Source organism: Copidosoma floridanum, unplaced genomic scaffold (genome assembly GCF_036245765.1).
Source record: "Copidosoma floridanum isolate Cflo_tuat_1 unplaced genomic scaffold, Cflo_Japanese_pri ptg000012l, whole genome shotgun sequence".
Taxonomy (NCBI): domain Eukaryota; kingdom Metazoa; phylum Arthropoda; class Insecta; order Hymenoptera; family Encyrtidae; genus Copidosoma; species Copidosoma floridanum.
Window position 1 is genome coordinate 3,636,406 of NW_028321889.1, and position 20,545 is coordinate 3,656,950.

At 35.6% G+C, this 20,545-nt stretch overlaps 2 protein-coding genes across 4 annotated transcripts in view; one reads left to right on the forward strand and one right to left on the reverse strand.

Annotated features, from left to right (window-relative positions):
* Positions 1-12,834, reverse strand: part of 5PtaseI (inositol polyphosphate-5-phosphatase A) — a 37,115-nt gene extending 24,281 nt beyond the window's left edge. For all 3 annotated transcript variants that reach the window (XM_089590608.1, XM_089590607.1, XM_089590606.1), the window contains exon 1: positions 12,488-12,834. The gene's annotated coding sequence lies outside the window, so the exon portion shown is untranslated. The remainder of the gene's footprint in view (positions 1-12,487) is intronic.
* Positions 955-19,968, forward strand: Scgalpha (sarcoglycan alpha). Its single transcript, XM_089590609.1, has 10 exons — positions 955-1,017; positions 7,325-7,497; positions 8,415-8,554; positions 8,619-8,794; positions 10,287-10,388; positions 14,864-15,032; positions 15,096-15,322; positions 19,019-19,201; positions 19,307-19,375; positions 19,471-19,968. The coding sequence occupies exons 2-10, from the start codon at positions 7,362-7,364 to the stop codon at positions 19,496-19,498; spliced, it is 1,230 nt and encodes a 409-aa protein (XP_089446735.1). The 5' UTR covers positions 955-1,017; positions 7,325-7,361; the 3' UTR covers positions 19,499-19,968.
* The last annotated feature ends 577 nt before the right edge of the window (positions 19,969-20,545 follow it).

Sequence of the window (20,545 nt, forward strand, 5' to 3'; positions counted from 1 at the left end):
ATATTCAGGCCAAATAAACTTTCAAAGTGCCTTCGAGTAATCCCAAAATGATCGACACCCTCTCTCGCGTCTGGTTGCACCGCGTGTACGGCCAATTGCACCCAATACAATTATCGTTGTTTATTGTTATTAAACAATATATATATTGTAGGTACAGGCTGAGTACCCGCGTACAGCCTAATTAAATTCCAAACTCAGATCTAAAAATAGCGCCACACACACACACACACACATCTCGGTACTTACAATTTCCTTAATTCGCTAATATGACACGCACTCGCACGATTATAATATATGTGGACAAAAGTGTGCGTCGAGCTTTGTATTAATTGTCCCACCGACTTATGCACACACGTATATGTACGTAATTATATGGGATATAACCAACAACTTCCACCCGAGGGTATGTATATAATATATATATATGTATAAAACCTACCCTAAGCGCGACGAAAGACTCGGTGTTCGTGTATATAATACGATATGACCCTGCGAGTGCTGCTTCACAGCATCGGCATCTTGTATTGGCGAATAGCACCAGCAAAGCTCGCACTCGCGTCAGAGCTTGCGAAGAGCCTCCAATAACCCCCCCTCGAGACGTATAAACACCATGGAGTACGAAAAAATACACACAGGCACAACCCGAGTGTCTCGTGTCCCAGTGACAACTAAACCGAGGAGGCTGGTTGTTGTGTATATATATGTATATACCGTGTGCAGGGCGAATACGCGTGTGCACGTATATGTAAACCCCGTGTCCGCGCGCTCCGTTCCTCCGCGACTGCGCCGATGAGGCCTCTCTCCGTGCAGCGCGAGGCTCTCTGGGGGGTTGCCGACACCGCTTAGCGCGCTGTCTCTCTTTTGTGCAGCTTTTGTCCGGCTGCCGAGCTTTTCGCTCCTTCCGCGAAGTGCTGGATCGTCATCGAGCTTTCAAGATTTCCTCTTTACACATATACACATACATATATACATACACCGAGAAGAAGACGGCACGCGGGCTTTTCATGGAGGTATAAGGTGCGTACATTTTCTTTTTGTTTCGGCTGGTTTTAGTTTTGGTCTGGCAAAGGGTGTAGTCGTGGGTTAGGAAACGAGGGGCGCAATCGACACTGCTGTGCGCAAGCTCAGATCGCGACATGGGCAGGGGGGGGGGGGCTGGTGTGTAAGAAAAAGAGGATCCTACTCGCGTTCCTTACGTATACTAACCCCTTGATGTGTCGTGATGGGCATCTCTTGTGTGTTTTTCAATCAGTGGGTTACTATTTTGTAGCTTTTTTTTTCCTATATTTTTGTCCTCAAATTATGTGCGGGGCTTGCGATATATGGGGAGGCTTTGGAGTTTCCCGGTATTGATCGGCTCTCGGGGCGTCCGACGGGGTTTTGTTCCGTGTGAGGTGAAATGGTGTGAGAGGAATACTTATTCCTTTTGGCAAAAATGTTTATTTTCATCTTGGTAGAATGAGGATTTGAATTTTCTTTTTTTTTTTTTTTTTCAAATATCGAGGTTTTTGTTTTATTTTTGTCGATTGATCGGGGGGCGATTAGGGGGCGGTCAAACTTTTATTGTTCGATCGGTGAATGTAACATTTCGTAAAATCAATTTACTTGGCCATTAATGGAAAGAAATTTACTTAATCATTTTTTTGTTAAGTACAATTCATTACCTTAGCTGGAGAAAATTTTTTTAAATAGTGTGCTACAAGAATAATTAAAAATAGTATTTCACTTTGTATTTGAAACAATTTTCATGACCCAGTATAAAAATCAATAAAAATTACAATTTATCATTAACTAGAGCTCAAAATTGTGATGATAAATTTTTAAGTAAAAAAAAACTTGATTATATAAGTGTTGAAAAAACAAGAAAAAAACCTTAACTCTTTGTTCTGGAAAAGGCAAACATCAAGTGATAAATTGATTTTCAGGGAAATATTAAATATAAATAAATTTCATACCTCGATGGGAAAATATTTAAGATTCGAGCGGCTCGAGGATTTCCAAGAAACGAAAATGATTCATAATTATGGACTCTGCAAAAGGATTTTTAGCGTGTGTAACTTGAAGAAAATGGAGGGAAGTTGATACAATTTCATTTACTTACAAGTTTTATTAAATACAGAGCTCGAATTTTTTAATTAAAATTTCACTTTCGCGTATGCGAATGAGTGTGGATTTGTTTCCTCGGCAAGTTGCTGATGAACGGGTTAAGAAGAATTCGAGTGACAGACGAATCAGAGGTCAGCAGAGCGAAGGAAACATAAAAAAAAACAAGTGAAGAAGAGCTTAAAAGCGCTTATTCTCGTGTTATATTCTCGATGTTGTGGTGTCCTTTTTTTTCCTGAGTCACGTGCCAAGAAAGCATAAAAGCCACGCGACAAAGCCAAGAAACGGGACCCCTTAACGCAGCTCGGATTTCTGGAATATGATGTTTCGCGCGTGAGGAGCAAGTGTTTCGTCTTTCAAGTAGTTCTGCGTTTCGCAACTTTTTTTGGTGTTGTTATCCGGGAAGTTACTTAAATTTAAGTTGATAAAAATATAATACGACGAAGTCGGACTGAACGAGGGAAAATTTCAGGAAAAGAGATGCACGAGTGCGTACTGATTTACTGCAGTCTTGCTCTACGACAGGATACGACGTATAAAATAATTTTAAAAAAAAGTTTTTTTCATTTGATTATTTTTATTTAATTATTAAATTGCACGAATATTTTCAGCCATTATTTCACTGATAGAAGTAAAGATTTCACGAACATGGACACAATGAATAAAAAAAACGAAAAAAAACAAGCATATATATTATGTGGCATACTTATTTGTTCGACAGAACTAAGAAAAAAAAAGATAAAAAATAGAAAATAAATAAATAAAAACAAAAAATAATGAAACAGAAGTTTGCAAGAGTTCTTAAGGAAGCATAAATTTTATGGAAATAATTTAGTATATTTTAAGGCATATCTATAATAAATTGTTGAAGCTACATAATAAACAGATTCACGCCACTCAAAAATTGGATTATTCAAGAATTAAATTGTTTCTTAAGGTTTTTTTTTTTTACGGCAAAAAAACTCGCCTGTTTATCATTAAATTTTAGAAAATTTCTTCATTAATTATTCAAGGTCATAAATATTTTAAATAAATAAACATTCAAAAAGTATTAAACTTTTCTTTGATGCTTCAGTTATTGAATTGTTACTTGGGCCTCTGAGAAATAATGGGTAACAAGTATACAAAAGAAAAATCGCGTTCGTCGACTCGTAAGATGATATATAGATATGTATACGTTTGTTATAGGATACAAGGTAAAAAGGCATGGTATGAAAGAGCGATAGTATCTGTACACTCACCTCGACTCTGTTTCTAACTGAGCACATTTTTTTCTCCGGTCGAGTTTCTTTCGCAACTTTGAACTTTGTTCTTCTTTAATGAATTGTACTCACAATCACATGCAAAAATTTTTTTTCGATTAAATGTATTTTTTTTACCAAAATGTTACAGTTAGCTAATCCGATTTTTAGTTATAATACCGTTAAAAATTATTTTTAAATATAAAACAACGATACAAACGCATGAAACATTAAACGATTTTGTCCAACAATTTTTAAGAAGATTCATGTTTAATGACATTTTTTTCCATCCCCATCATATAACTTGAATTTTTTTTGGTGTTTAAATAATAATGTGGAGTTCAAATCATAAAGCTGTATGTATGTGAATGAGAAAAAAAATATCTACCAATAAATACCAATAGGACTAAGAGAATATGAAAAATACAGGGGTTAATCAAAATTTAAGGAAACCTTGATTAAATTAATTGGCAAAAATTTCACTTTATTGTTAAGTACTTCAAATGCATAGCTTTAACGAGCCTTACTATCCATTTATACATTTGGATGTAATAGTGTAAGGGACAAAAACTATTTTCGATTACGAGACATCTATACGCTCTACATTTGCACTGACTTCTCGTCGAAGCCGAGTCATGCAAATCTCAAGAACTGGGTACACATATATCACAAAAAATAGACGAGCCGACTAATGTATCACAACTCACCGATGATCTCCACAAGCTGATGCGTCGCCCAAGTGTACAGCACAACGCAATACATACACACACGTACATATACATATGTATAGGTACACATCTAACATCATTTCTGCGCAGCAGTTACTCACTTTATAATAGCCTCGCGCGTCGCGAATTGCGTCAATCGCGTCTCGCCTGTCATCAAGCTCACTTATACTTTATTTACTTCATGGGGAGGGAAAAAAAAAAAAAAAAAAACACCTTTTTGTCTCCCGTACATGATTGGTTCTTCAAAAAAATCATCAGTTATCTGGTTTTAAATTAAATGAAAAAAAAAATTGTTTTTTTTTGCTTGTTCTAATTTTTTTGGAAATGCTATGTGAAAAAATGGAAAAAGTCGACGCAACTGACTTTTTTGTTTATAGTTTGTACACTTTGAAAGAGGGTTCAAATGAGATTTTACAATGTTAAAAAGAGTAATTTTTGATATGAAGAAAATCTTTTTAATTTAGTAAGTCTGTCACATGAGATTAGTTTTTTTTATTATTGATTCTAAGGGTTTTTTTTTATAAACTTTTAATTAATTTTCAAAATTATAGTATAGTATATAGTTTAGTATTTGGTCAGTTGAATGCACAGAACTTCAATATTCGCGAGTAATTTTTAATAATATTTTCCTCGTTTTGTATTCGTGTGCTTTCTTAAACGTATCTTGTACATCCCTTGAAATATTTTTGAGGTGCCCTAGCCCATTCTCCTTTTTAATATCTGACCCTTATTTTTCTTTTTCAGCTTAAATTGGCTGAGTGTCTTTTAAAAATCTGTCATTCCTCTATATTATCTTCTGTCTCTTTTTAAAATCTTTTTGTTCCTTTACCTCCTCGAGTTTTGCCTATTTTTTTAGCACCACCTATACTATGTTGAATCAAAATTACACTAAGTATTATGTAGTTTTTCAAATTTGATAAAAATTGTATTCATTATGATAGAATTGTATCAAATGTTTTATTTAAAAATCGAATTTGGTATCAATTAAATACAAATGGCACTAGTTGTTTTTTATTTTGATAAACATATTAAAAAATAATAATTAATATGACAAAAATATAGTCAATATAGGTATTATTAAAAAAGTTAAATTAAGAAAAAAAAAAAAAAAAAGTTTCAATTTAATTTTCATCCACGCAACACTATCTTCTACCCTCTTTTATTTTTTTGTCTCTTTCCTCCTCTTACCACTGTCTCTTGATTTCTTTAATTATTCTTCCATCTCTTTGTTCTCATTTTTTTTAGCTGCGCCCATACTCGTTGAATTTAAATTATATTAAATATCATTCAGTATTTTTAATTAAAAAGAATTATATTAATGTAGTAAAATTATATCGAATACTTCCTTTGGAAATCAATTTAAATTAAATTAAGTTAATGAGGCATGATAATTTAATTAAAATAAAATGTTATCAAATTATAATTAATGTTAAAAATTATATATGTATGTATAATAATTCATTTTTCAGCCAAATGACTGACGTTTCCGTGTGGAATCGCTCAAATATAAGTAAACGAAAAAAAAAAAAAAAAAAAAAACGTCTATCTGAATCGTAAAACGTTGGGTGTTTAATTGTAAACACGTGGCACATGGCTTTGCTCCCGTTAATATAACATTAACTGGTATCATCACAGCCAAGTGGCTCCAAAAACTCCAAAAAAAAACTCATTTCGTGAATAACGAATTGTTTACCGTTGCACGTGTTTATGAGTACACTCAAGATAAAACTGTCAAGACGAAAGGAGAGCGAGTAGCTCTCGTTCTTCTCTTCTTTGTATATTTTTTACAAGGAACCACAGAAAACGGTGGCCTCGTTAGGCACGTGCTTTATTCTCGTGGATCTTTGTTGTCCTCCTCCTCGTCGGCTTCTTCCTCTTTTTATATTTATGCATCGAAGACGCGAAAGAGGAGGAGAAAAGCTGCACGTCTGTTGCTCTCGTGAAAAATTTATCTCTCGTCGTTAACTCTTCCTCTTTAGAGGGTTACCATACATACAGTATAATATAGCGTGGCGGACTGCAAAAACTTGTTTCATTGAAATAAAAGACTTTTTTTTTCTTTCTAATTTTGGATGGGCGTTTAATTGCCTGCATAAAATTTAAAATTACTTTTTTTTTTAAAAATGTGGACTCATGTAGATTAGACAAGCTCTATCTGGGTCCACAATAAGTCGATGAAGCTCTAATTTCTCAAATTTACAGGAAAAAAAAAAAAAAAACCGTAGTATGGCTTATCTGTGAGATCGTAAAAAACTTGAGATTCAACAACTAATTATTACTGAAAAAAAAAAAAAAAATTTTTTTTAAATATCTCTATGGATGTTTTTTTGTACCGTGTTAATTATACCCACGCGAATATAAGAAAACGCGAGTGAGCCAAAAAACGATTTGACGCCATAACATTAGAAGCCCGTATTTTGAGAAAAAAACTTTACGTGCCGAAATTGTACGTGGAAAAACAGTTCGTATAGTATAAGTTGCAGCATCAATTATCATAATTATATACCTTTGGAGCGGTGGATAGATCATTCGACAAACATATACTCTCTAAATTTGAAATAGTGAAAATTTCACTATTTGGGTAAGCGAACAAGATTTTCATTGGCAAAATAGTGAAAATTGAGAATCGTTTATTGGCGCCCAATCGTTATAAATTTTAAATATTAACATGTATTAGTAATCCAATGTACGATCTTGACTCGAATGAAGGGAATTGTACATCCTATACACATTATTTCGAGTAATTCCAACAATAACTTTACTAACTATTTTAAATAGTGGAACATTAACTTGTGAATATTCACGATTTCACAGTTTATACGCACTTTTTTGAAAAAGTTGCAAACTTATCACTATTTCAAATTTAGAGAGTAGTAACAAAGACCTCACTCGAAAATGTATGTTTTTTTTTTTAATTTTTTCAAAATTAATTTTCCACGGGCACCAAACCATTTCCTCCTTGTGAATTTCGTCACGAGGTATTACTAAATATAAATTATTGTAGCTATTAACCACACCGAGATTACATCTTATCTCACGCGCCGCCGCGAGCGCAGAATTACATTTTCCCGGCGTTGCGCACATTACCATACGCACACGCGTGTACACACAAAGGCCAGCCGCCCGGACGGCGATAACAATAAAAAAAAAAAGAAAAAGAATAAAAAAAAAAAAAAAAAAAAAAAAAAAAAAACTAATCACCAATTGACGTCAGAGAAAAAGCTAACGACCGACCGTGACTAAAATTTTCAGGTTTTGCAATAAAAGTTGCGCCCACGACGTTTACAACATGCGCCCGATTGCAATAGCCGGCTTATCGTGCGCGTTGCTACTGTGCCTGGCCGGCGCGACCGAAGTCAACATCTACTCCCTCCAAGTTTTCGCCATACCCATCGTACCTCAATACTTCAATTGGTCGTCCAATGGTAAGATTTTCCACGCCTTTACTCTCAAACATTCATTTGACCACGGCATAAAGATTTTTTTTTTTTTTTTTTTTTTTTTTTTCGACTCTTGATTATTCCCTTGATCTGATCGCCCGAGGTTCGTTGGAACTTGGATGGTTCAAATAAAGATTTACCAACATTACAGTCTTTGCGTCTAAGGTGTTGCCATTGGCCATTGATAATACGATGTTACAGTTTCTTTTACGTAATGATGACGTTAGGAAAAAAATTATCAATGGATTCGAAGTGTATTCAAGTGTACACATTTGAAGGGTGTATTCGAAATGTCCGTTTTTAACAAATGCATTTTAATAGTCTTGATAAACGTATCAAAAACAACCAAATCGATGCCTCACAAACTATTTCACCTGTTCTATTAAACTAAACTATTTTTTTTTATCAACGATTGACATAATATCACTTGTAAACATGTTGAATCTGTGACAGCCAAGTTTTTTCACTCCATAGCCTTCCTAATTTGGTTTTTCTCATTAAAAATTCTCATGTTAAGTGGAACTGGTTAACCACTTGGTGCATCATAGCTTTGGTAGTCCTTAAAATTATTATCTGTTGTATGAAAAAAAAAAAAAAAAAAAATTTGTAATTACACGCTTTAAACGTGTAATTTACCACGCTTGGATTTACAGTGAATGGAGGTTTAAGTATGTATTGTAAATAAATCAACGAACTCATCAAGAGAGTTTTTGATTAACTGCTTGAAAATAATAAAGAAAAACATTAATTTGAATGACGTTCAAAGTGTCTATGCTGTGTCTTTCGAGAACCAAAAAAAACAAGTGTATATGCCTATACTTTTGGAATAGGTATTGGACCAAGATGTTGTTTCAGTAACTATTGAAATTAAAAAAAAAAAAAAAAAAAAAAATCTGTTGCAGTAGGAAGGAACGAGTACAGGTACGAAGCCTCGCTGCTCGGCTCGCCGGACCTTCCCTCCTGGATCCACTACACCTACAGCAAACGGACTCATCGCGGCTACCTGTACGGCGTGGCTCCGAAAGACCAGAAGAGCTTCAAGGTGCACATTTACCGTTTTAAGCAACATTGTTTACCTTCAATTGCCAAAATAAATATTATTTCAGCTGGAAATCATAGCGTTGAACAAAAAAACCTACGAGACGAGGGACAAGACACTCGAGGTCATTGTGTTGGAGAACGACAGCGTGGCCAAGTACCAAATACAATTGAAAGTTAACAACCTCAATGTCGAGGATATGTTCGATCGCAACAGAACGGAGGATCTCTTCGACATATTTAGGTGAGTATCGAGAAGGTGTATAGCCACAACCAGAACCAAATAACTTGAATTAAACAATTTTTTCACCCCGAAAATTCCACAGAAAATGTTCTTACAAACGTTGGGGAAGGATATACATACTCTTATATAGTCGAGATGTTTCGCGACTCTTTGCGAAAAAATGCTGGACGAGAGTGCAACAAGTAACCAAATGCTCTTCAAACATTTTTTTTTTTTTTTTTTTTTATTCACCGTTCATTTATTGATACGTTAAAAATTATAATCCGAAATTCTTGGTTTTTATCTCGTTGACCGAATCAAGTCTCAAGAGTCGAACTTTGAGTTTTCACTCAAAAGAGCGAATGATTTTCCCTTGTAACTTGATAAGTACATGTCTGTAAAAACCGTGAAAGGGAACGGATCTGAGGGTCGAGATGCCAACCCTGTGATTGTTATTTTCAAGCCTTACTCTAGAGAAACACGCAGCTCTGAATCGACCTCTCGGACGCTGGACGAGACAATAATAATGATAATAATAATTTTCTTGTCCTCGATATTTCATCGGTTTCTTACTTTGAGCACACAATGCTCAACGTGCTGTGCACCCGAGGACACGCGCATGTAGAACGGAAGCGCACGAAAATTTCCAGAAATCGTCAGGTTCCGCAAGGAGTATAGCCGGCCAGTTGGATTTGTGGTTGATATTGTTTCACCCGCACCCTCGAGTGGTCTATACATTTTACGACGTGTTTTACAAGTGCAATCGCTCGACAATGGCAGAAGCAATAACAATTAGCTTGTGCGAGCTGCAATGGAGAACAAAGACATTTTTTAACTTGTTATCAAGGAATTAAAATTTGTTATGAATCATGAGGGCACTTTATTTTTCAGCCCAACTACAAATAACTGCTTTTTATACCTAACGATTATCGAACTAAAAAGGAAATTTTTTTTTCATTTTACTAAAGGAACGTTTGTCAACGTACTGGATTTCACCATACACGGGGTACTGTTTGATCGATTTATTTTTCTAAATAAAATAATTTTGTGGTGTCAAAATTGAATTTTAAAAATACACGATTGATCATTGAGACAAAGAATTTAAATGAATACTGGCATTTTATAAAATAATATAGAGAAAAACTCCGTGAAAAACATTCCACTATACTGGGCCCATTGTACACGACGTTTTTAACTTTTTTTTAAAGCCTTTTAAAAAAATTTTTTTACTAAGTTGCAACATCATTCATTCAATGACGAACGCGTCCACTGTTTTTTTAGACTAAAAAAATAACTTTTGGATTCCTTCCAAACTAAGTATTATAAAATATTTTCTAAATATCATCGTTTGTACAGTATAACATTGAAGTTTTTTTTTTTTTTGTAACATTCCAAAGTTGCAAAAAAACCATTTTTTTACCACGCGCGTCTGATACCCCGAGCACCCATTTTATGATAAACTAAAATTACGTTAGTCTTAAATATCATAAATAACAATTTTACGCTTTTTCAGAAAAAACATCTGGAGGAACGCCACAGACTTGCAGCTGACCTTCTTAGCGCCGGCGGTAGAGCTAGGCGCGCGCTACCCCCTGAAACCCGGCGAGCAAGTGGGGTAAGGTTAAACCGCGTACATTGTTAAATCCCCTATTATTTTTTAAAACCCGTTGATTGAAAATGTTCATGGTTTCGTCACAAAAATAAAAAAAATTAAAATCTTGATTGATGATTCTAACCGTAAATGCACACGACAGCTATGAGTTAGATTAACCCACAATGCTGATGATTGTGAAAGATTTGGAGAATTTTTTAAATTTTTATTTCATTCTTTTTTTTGTGAATTTTTTTGTTTTTGTTCATAATTTGTTAAACGGTTGTAAAAACGCAGTAACGTACAAACTTTCGATTCTGAATGTGTTCGAACAATAACTTGTGTATTACTTCGATACGAATCGGTAAAAGTTTTGGAGATTGAAATTACAATAAAATATGAAAAAACTATGAAACGTTCGATAAGCCATTTTGGTGAGTGATCACGCGCGTAAGTCATGTACACACATAGGCCGAGACGATGACGGAGCTTCGAGTCACGTAAGAATAGCTGTTGCCTGGAAGAATGAAAGGTGTTTTTTTTTTTTCTTCGTTCCTTTTTGCTCTCCGCAAAGCGACGCCACTTGGTTTTAAAAATGTAAGAGAAACAGTAATTTATAGGCACCCGCGCGATACTTCCATTGTTCCTGTACTGTTGTACATCTTATGTATTGTACATACGACCGTGAACGCTCGTTGCGCGGACTGTGAGTGGAATTCTTACGCGTAAGTAATCGTTGCGTCTAGTTCAAGAAACAAAACAAAAAAAAGAAGAAAAAACTCCTCGAGGCGTACCTACGAAGTGAGGAAGGGTTGCAACTTTTTTTTTTCCCCACTTTCGAAAAATTGTTTCGTACATCTTTGTTATTACTTCAAAATTCCTATTCCTAAGGGTCCAACGTACGTAAGGGTGGTAGTCATCTAATCAGCGTTTACGTGTGTCGAAATAGTGCGCAATCGCATAGTTTACGATAATACAAAAATCAATATACAAAAAAAAATAATAATAATAATTGAATCGTGAGGGAAATGCACCGACAAGAACTGTAAAAATAAAAACTATCCATCCCTCCATTCCATTCCATTCCTATCCATGGATATATGTACATATACATTGTATACAGTTTAGGAAAAAAAAAATTATTTTCCAAATTCCATAAAAATGTTGTGCCCCGATCTGTTAGTTTCCGAAAAATAAACCAAGACCCAAAAAGGATGTCACGAAACGCGTGTCGTAATTACGCCATATTCGTGTTTCCGGTGATAAAAGTAATCGCTCCCGTTGTAAGTATACTTATGCCTTGGAGATATAGATAACTTCAATGATTTCTCGTTTGAATCCATTTCCATTGACTGGTTCGATTTTCCCAATTAAATTAACACCCATCTCACGAATTTCCTTCACTTCACCATCGACGCACACTGTTTTCATTTACCGATCCACACTCAAGGGTATATACCGATACTTCCAAACCTACACGTCTCTCTCTTTCTCTTTATTTTCCATCGAGAACCACAAATCTTGCGACCCCAGTTGCACATCGCGTGTTCATTAAAATAAAAGAAAAGAAAAAAAAAAACCGCTACACCAATCTTATTTTCACCTCAAAAATTAAAAATTACAGCGAATCGCGTGAACGTACTATTTTTTTCCTCCGTAAACCTAGAGGCGTGTTACTTGCGTGTAACCCACAAAACCCACCCAACATATAGAGAGCTTTCAAAAACCATGTGTGTATACCTATATACACAAAACGATTCATCTCGCACACGTGATATGGAAAAGAAAACGTGGAGGGAGGGGGCTGGGGCCATACGCGTATACACTCGCTTGTATAATATATATAGGTACCATAAACACCGGATGGACGCGCGCGGCAAAAGGAAACTAGAGGAAGAAGAGCCAAAAATAGACAACCCCCATATACCTCCAACCCCCCCCCCGCCCTGTAAGTGAGTAGTATTTAATACTTTGGCTTAAACCATATGAATATGATATATTATACTCCAGTCGTTCGAGCTTTTTTCAATGTATGTACAAAAAATCCCTGGATTTATTTTTGCGAAAAACTAAAAAGGAAAAAAAAAAAAAAAAAAGAAAAAGAATAACTTGCAAGGGCTCACCTAGCCGGGCAACACCCCCCGTGTCCCGTTCATCCTCTCATCAGTTGGCGATCTCTCCCGGACGGGTGGGTGCGCTAAGTACACAATATATATACACATATATTTATACACGTCAAACTAAGTATCCCGTTGGTCGAACCGCGCTCGGGTGCATCCGATCGGTGGCATTCGCACGGTACGTACGTCACTGCACACACAGCTAAGTATACATTTGCACACAGCACAATTGTTACCGCAACTTTTTTATCTTTTTTTTTTTTTTTTTTTTTCCAACTCGTACTTATCACGAGAAACACTCGATATTAATTCCTGGGTTTATGCATATTGTATGAATAAATAATGGGAAAAACAATAAATATATATATTATATATATATATGTATACGAGAGGGAGACGCGAGAGCGCGCGCGACGACGGCCAAGTGCCAACTGAACGGTATAATGTTACACTCGCGTCCGCGAAGCCGATGAAAGAGAGAGAGAGAGACACAGAGCCGGTTGTGTACAAGTACGTGTCTACCATGTGCGCTTGTGTAAAAATGTGATGTAGGATTTACATTTGATGTGGTTTTTCTTTTTTTTTTTTTTTTTTTTTTTTTTCCTAATGGAAAACCATATAATATTCTTGTCGCAGGGTTTTTTGATTTTTCGTGAATCGATGCTGTACAAACTAAGGGGTTTCTTTCGATGAAACTCTTTTCGCTCACTACACATGTGCGTCGCGATAACGCGTGACGCTCTTATCAAATGTAGGTCGAAGTGATACAGGGGGGTTGGGAAGGGGGGAATGGAAAAGTCAACTTATTTTTGTGCGTGTGTTGTGTTGGGTATATGGGATCGGTAAGATTTGGCAGAGCCTCGTGATCGTTAGTTCTTGAAGTTAGTGACGATAATACCAAGATCAATGATACTTTTTTTTTTTTTTTTTTTTTTTTTTTTTTTTTTTTTATGAAGGACTTTGAAAGAAGAGCGAAAGTGACACACTCCTTTGGGTAAATACAAGCGATAACGGAGGTGTACTTGCGTTGCCAAAAACAAAAAAATGAGTTACTGTTGGAGACACTCATGTTACACGTGCACGGGTACAATACAAATGCAACACATTTGTGTGTATTCGATTCGATTTATCTTTTTTTTTTTTTTTTTTTTTTTTTCTTCTCCTTCGTGTAAATCACGTCTATTCAATTTACATATACCGCAGCTCTGACGCAAACGAGATAATAGAGCCTAGCTCCGAGCGTTTGGTAATCGAAATTTCGAGTCCTCGGCCCGCGTGTACTCTGATAAGAGAGTATCTTTTTTTTTTTTTTTTTTTTTTTTTTTTTTTTTTTTTTTTTTGTATTTCATTCTCTTTTTAGAGCTTTTTCTAGTATTTTTTATTTTCTTTTCCTATAGATTATACCGCATTTCAAAGATACAAACGGTTAACCAAACGAAAATTCGATTGCGTGATTGTATAACTTTCCGGCCGTATTGTTTTTTTTTTTTTTTTTTTCATAAAAATGTAAAAAAAGCCCGATTCATCCACCCAACGAGTATGGTACGCATTAATGACACAAAGGTCCCGTGTGAAGATTATCAAAGGATTGTCCGTGATCGAGCGTATCGTCCCACCCGCCTTTTATACATATATATAATCAACGAAGCAAAGAGAACCCACGTATTTACGGTTGCACTTATCCATGTATGAAATAGCATTTACCCGCGAAGTAGAGAACAACAGACAACATATTAACGAGTCCGTTTTGCGTGTACCGCTACTGCATCACCATACCCATATATATAATATACAAAAACATTTACAAGTATATAATTATGGGCGCGAGAGTCGCGTGCACCGGCAGAGATAAACATATATATATATGTACTTATTCGCCAACCGGTTTCCGCCGTGGGCACAATAAAATATATGTGTGTTACCCTACATATATAGACGTGTGCACTCGCTCTTGTTTCTCTCTCTCTCTCTCTTTTTTACATCACGCAGCAACTGCACGAGAGATTATATATACATATGCAGGGGCAGAGGGAGAGAGAGAGGGGTATTGTATGACGCACGAGAGAACCGATCGCTATGATGATGATGATGATGATGATGATGATGATGATGTTGGCCGCCAAAGTGCTTTTTTCATGCGTTTGCGTATGTGAATTTTTGAGCATACGAACAGAAACAAAAAAAAAGATTATCCAAGTATTTATTTGAAAAAAAAAAAAAAAAAAAAAAATTTACTCGCACCATACCGCCAGCGCGTATTATTGTATCCCTTTCGTATAGGCCCTTATAAACATATATATACATAATTATATTCGCGCAAAATGACGTATACGTATATAGATAAGGATTTGATTTTTGTCTACGATGTACTTATTGCAGAACGGTACTGCGTTTGGGCAGTTCAACGCCCTTCTCGCCCGATCTCCTGAAGATCGAGAAAGAAATCGAGCCGAGCACCAAAAAGTTCACCACGTGCGACTTTAAGCAGGTGACCTTTGACCGATTTTTCCACCAGCGCTTCGAATTCGACTGGTGCTACTTCAAAATGGTAAGCCCCTCGTATAACATATGTATATAAAACATTGTCCCATCCGTGAGCTTCGCACCGTAGATCGAGGACAACCAGCAGCAGGAGAGCGCTCGCCGGGACCTGAGCTCCAGCGTCATCGGACCACCCAGTCCGTCGGAGTGGCGCTGGGCCCAACCGCGCAGGGCCGACCTGCCCAAGCGCACCTATCGCAGGGAGGTCTTCGCCAGCGTTCTGGCACCCGCGTTGCTCATGATCCTCCTACTGGGTGGCCTCGGCGCCACCCTGTGTCTACGCGACGAGCACCTCTTGTGAGTTTATACACACACAACACATATACCGATCAACACGCCCATCATTACAATTACGTACCTACGTATACGTCTTCTACATTTGTGTATTATGTTATGTATAATATACACATGTGGGTGCAGTACATAATATATAAAATACTATATATGCTCGACTCGGTGTGTCGTTTATTATATAGCGTATAACCGATCCGGGAGATCGGTATATAATATATATTCAGCCGCGGCTCATTGATCGGTCCGCGAACGCGGGGAACCGGCTCCTCTCCGTTCGGACGTGGGAAGATGCGTGTACGGCGCAAAGCGTTCATTCATATATTATATGTTAGAGGTATTATAATGAGGAGGCAGTGGCGTCTCGGTGAACGTGTGATGTATATACGTTGTAAGACGCGGGGTATACAAACGTGTAGGGGGGAAAAGGCCGATATATATGTCGCGCTGCTGCAGAGATGACGTCGATCGGTTTTGAGGGGGGGGGGGAATCGCGTAGATGTAAACGTACGCGGGTTATTGTTTTGTGCAATGCCTGGTTGTTTGTTTTTTTTTTTTCAACCTTTAGTGTGGGAGTGTGTAGCGTTTGCTGTATGCTACGTGTCAATATATATCGTGTACAGATTGTGAGCTTATTTTTTTCTTTCTTTTTTTTTTTTTTTTTTTTTTTTTTTTTTTTTTTTTTTTTCTAATGTGTATCGAGACCGGTCGAAACGATATTTCTGTGTTGTCCTGTACATACACATAAAATAGGGGGGACTTGGAAGTTTAAAGCTTATGCAAAGTGGGAGGGTATACAATACAGTATAGGTTTTTGCTTTTGTCAGTATTGAGTTGCGAAGATTTTAGTTTTTTGTTGATGGGACGTAGGAGCAAAAAAAAAAAAAAAAAAATTTTGGCAAATACGATGCATCGATTTGTTTGACAAGCGTATCGTAAAACAGTTGCATCGTTTAATGGATTTTCAAGAACAAACAACAACTCGTACAATTTTTACAATAATTAGCAATAAAGACAAAAAATAAAGTAAAATAAAATAACAATTTTGAAATTACGTTACAATTTTCTTAATAACTTTATTGTACAAGAATTTTTCTGATTATTGTTTTTTTTATGATTTGCTGAATTTTTAATTTCAATTTCTGTTCCTTCTATTTCATGATTTTTCGTAGATTACGACATGTACACGTACGTATGAAAAAAAAAGCTTAAAATCCCAATGAAGACACATAACGTCACACGTGTTACAAGTAAAAAGAGAAGAAAAAAAAAAGGGACAACTGTAGACGGGGTAAATGACCGGTGTCTCTTTCCCTCCGTTTGCAATTAAGACTGCGAGCAATGGTTCAGCGATGACCACATGTAACGCGACTCTCGCACACACATGACGCAACCGAAGTCAGTTACTTATACTTACCCTCCTCTTCTTCTTTTTTTTCTTCTCTCTCCCTTGAAGTATTTGTGTGAAATTAGACCGATTTACCGTTTTTCATCCGGACGTACCGATTTTTTTTTCCCCCGTTTTTGGTTTACTTACCGATCTCTTAGAGACGCCCCAACTTTTATACACATTTTTTATGCGAGCCTCACCCGGTATTTACTTCACAGCCGCACTCCTGTTGCAACGTTTAAACGAATAGATAACAATGATTTTGTATTACCATACCTATGGACAAGCAAGATGAAAAATTAAATCCTTTTTTTTTTGTAATAATAGTGTTTTTTGCATTAAACACAAAAATGATTTTCGTGTGGTCCAGAATAAGGTTTTTCTAGTTTTTGGATGCGATCTTACTTTGTCGTTACCTATATATGTGGGTGATGAATCAGAAAAATTGTGGTCATCGATTTGATAGATCCCTTTGTTTTAGGGGGAAAATCTTACTTTTCCATAACTTCGACAAAATCAACTTGTTTTCAATACAAAATTTTTTTCAACTACGGCTTAGACAGGAATTTAAAAAAAGGTATCTAAAATTGGTCGTAAAATGGTGGCGTACGTAAGAAGCAGGGCAAGAAGAAAAGTTTTCCTACCTTTCCTTAAAAAAAAAAAAAAAAAAACGCCCAAAGTAGGAAATGGTGCATATCGTACCATTGAGGATTTCTTCGCCCATGGGAAGAAATGTATACACTAATTGAATACAACAATCACATCAGCTCCTGGTACATACACATATACATATACCCGCAAAAGGGCAATAATGATCATTTATTTTCCCAAGACTCTGGCATCCACATGAGCAAGTTGCTCCAATTTTCACGGAGCCAACGCTCGCTACTGGCCTTCCTCTATATGTGCCCCTCTCTCTATTGTATATATTCTTATTGCGGTAAACTGTACGTATAAGTAATATCAGCTCGTCGCGAGTCGCGAATAAAATAAGACCGCAACCTCGCGCTTCATACAGCGTGTGACGCACGTGCCTCTGACGTCACGCTTATGTAGACGAGACTCTAATATATATCTCATACCAATATATATGTGTGTGTGTTGTATATATGCGCATAATGTATAAGCTATAACGACGGCCGGCGAGGTCGTAATGTACCGTGAAATTAAATTATTGTCGACACCACTCTGGTAAACTATGCATTGAAGATTCCCTGGGTTAATTTTTTTTTTTTTTTCCAGCCACGGTACTGCTTTGATAAAGAATATGTTTTTGTCAGAGAGCGGCCGTACCAAGAATTAAGATAGGGGGTTGTACACGGAGTTTGTATAGAGGGTGACGGTAAAAATTACAACAATTGGTGTGTGTACGAGTAGGAAAAATTTGGAATAAAAGAAAAAAAAATTATATTAGTTACGCACTTTATGACAGATTATCTGTGGTGTGACACTAATAATAATAGTGTTCAAATAATGGGCCAAGTTTTTTAAGTTGTTGCTAGAACGTGTATTCATTGTTTCATTTTTGATTTGTATACAATATTAAAATTTAAAGTTATTGAGCTCTGCAAGTTAATGCATTGCTAACTTTAAGTTTCAACGAAAAGAAGAATACGCGAAGAAAATGTGTCGTTTGTGACGTATTTTATGAAACAAATTAATTTAATCGGTCATTAAAATACCAATCGATTAAAAATTTAATTTAATTATCATTTGAAAAAACTTTCAACTAATAAGTGTAATTTATTATGATTCTTTCGAGGAAATTTAATATTGCAGAAGCCAGAAATAATTCGTGTTAAATCTCGCTTAATCTCGAAAGTTGTTAATTTTTCAATTTAGTTTGTGGATATTTTCAGTCAAAATATACCGAAAAAAAAAAAAAAATTTATTTTCATTGATGAATTGAAATATTTTTTAAAATTCATATGAGTATATGGTTATGGTCTTTGCTCTAGTAAAAAATTTAGCAGTCGTGCCTTAGTTTTTTGCATAAATTAATATAGTCGCTATTACATTTTTTCAATATTTTAATCATTTATTATTAAAAAAAAGCCGTTACTATAGTAATGTTTCACAAACCAAAAGATAAAATTGTTTTATTTGGTCACAACGATTTTTATTTTAAAACCGTAATTATTAAAAAGAATTATTATAATCCATAAATTAATAATACATTAAATTTTGTCATTAAATTGAAGTTATAAATAATACTAAAAAGTATGAAAATCACTCAAGAAAACACTGGATTAATTTTTGCAAAAATCATACATTCGATCACAGAAAAACCATAAATTTTTTCCTCACTTTAGAATCTCATCGAGCGGAAAAAGAGGCTCGCGACTTCTAACAGACCACGGCAGCACGAATGGCGTCCAAATGATCCAGTACGCAACCCCTAACAGCGCGAGAGGCACCCTCAGATCTCTTTCGGTCGCTCAACCCTCATCCAGTCCAACTTTGAGCGATTCTCAGTCGATTAACCGCAGCCCAAGGTATATAAAAAAAAATAAAAAAAATAAAAAATTTCATTCGCAGTAAATAAAACGCAGCAGTCAGTTTGATTTTTCCAATCAAATTAATCCTTTGCATTGTTTCAGGATCGGCCAGGACCACAGCAATCTGTACCTTCGCCCGAACCCACCGCCTTACGTTAGTCTCAACAACTTGTAAGTAATTACAATTTTACGTCAATTTCACAAACAAATGACGCGACAAATCGATAAAGCATTCAATTGAAACACATTATTTTCGATTGTTGCAGCGGGACGGGCGTGCGATCCGATTTTTGACTAAACGAGGAGCCGGCTCAGACGTGGTTTTGCTAAGCAGCGGTAGAAGAAAAATATTTACTTATCTACTGGAAGTATCGTAGTGATGGGAAAACGTGAAATTTTTAAGATTCTGATGATTTTACGTTCGCTAATGACAGATACTTGCAAAAACTACGTTCGCTGAGTAAAAAAATCGGCTCCCGATCGACTTTAATTGCCGCCATATATATGCGCACTTATATTCACGGAAACAATAAAATAAACGCTCAACTTCATTCGAAGGATATATATACTTTTTATACGATTTGTTTCATCGAAACGCATACATTCAACTGGTTACGCGCGCTTACCTATAATTATTGCATTTCTTCTGTAAGAGTATAAATGTGTACCACAATACACATATATGTAATTGGTAGTGATAGTTTTTTTAATTTAAAATGTGCTATAAATAGTGGACAGTTATATATATGTGTGTTTATGTTGAATACGTGTATTTTCCACATTCGCACGCACAATGTATGAAACACGTACTACGTTGTACGTCAATCGCTTTGCGAGATGCGCATATAAAATATATCACTTGTGCTAATTAAATAAGTATGTTACAAATTTTTATTTTTTTATGTTATATTCGTTTATTACGTTGTACGAGGAAATATACATTTATATTGCATGACTTTGTACATTTGTCATAAATTGTATTGAAAGATACATTCGTACGTACAATTATAAACAGATGAATTAAAATTTTAGAATTTAGAATTATAAACTAGATAAATATAAAAATATACGTATGTATACAAAAAAAGTTTTCGCTTGTATAATTATTAAATCACTTTGTTTTCAAATAGAGTATTGTTAAATAATATTCGTATATTTATATGGAAAATGTGAAAGGAGGAGGATCCTATCATACAAAATTTAATGTCACGATACTAGAACCTTTTTTTTTTTGACATGTTCTGTATTGATTAAAATGAATTACGTGGATTTGTTTTGCAAGATTTTTTAAATACCAGTTGCTTTAAATTGTAGTATTATTTGTGAAATCGATCCGAAGTG

Coding starts and splice junctions, on each gene's coding strand:
- Scgalpha (XM_089590609.1), top strand. CDS start 7,362: ATGCGCCCGATTGCAATAGCCGGCTTATCGTGCGCGTTGCTACTGTGC. Junction 7,498..8,414: donor CTTCAATTGGTCGTCCAATG/GTAAGATTTTCC, acceptor AATCTGTTGCAG/TAGGAAGGAACGAGTACAGG. Junction 19,376..19,470: donor TACGTTAGTCTCAACAACTT/GTAAGTAATTAC, acceptor CGATTGTTGCAG/CGGGACGGGCGTGCGATCCG.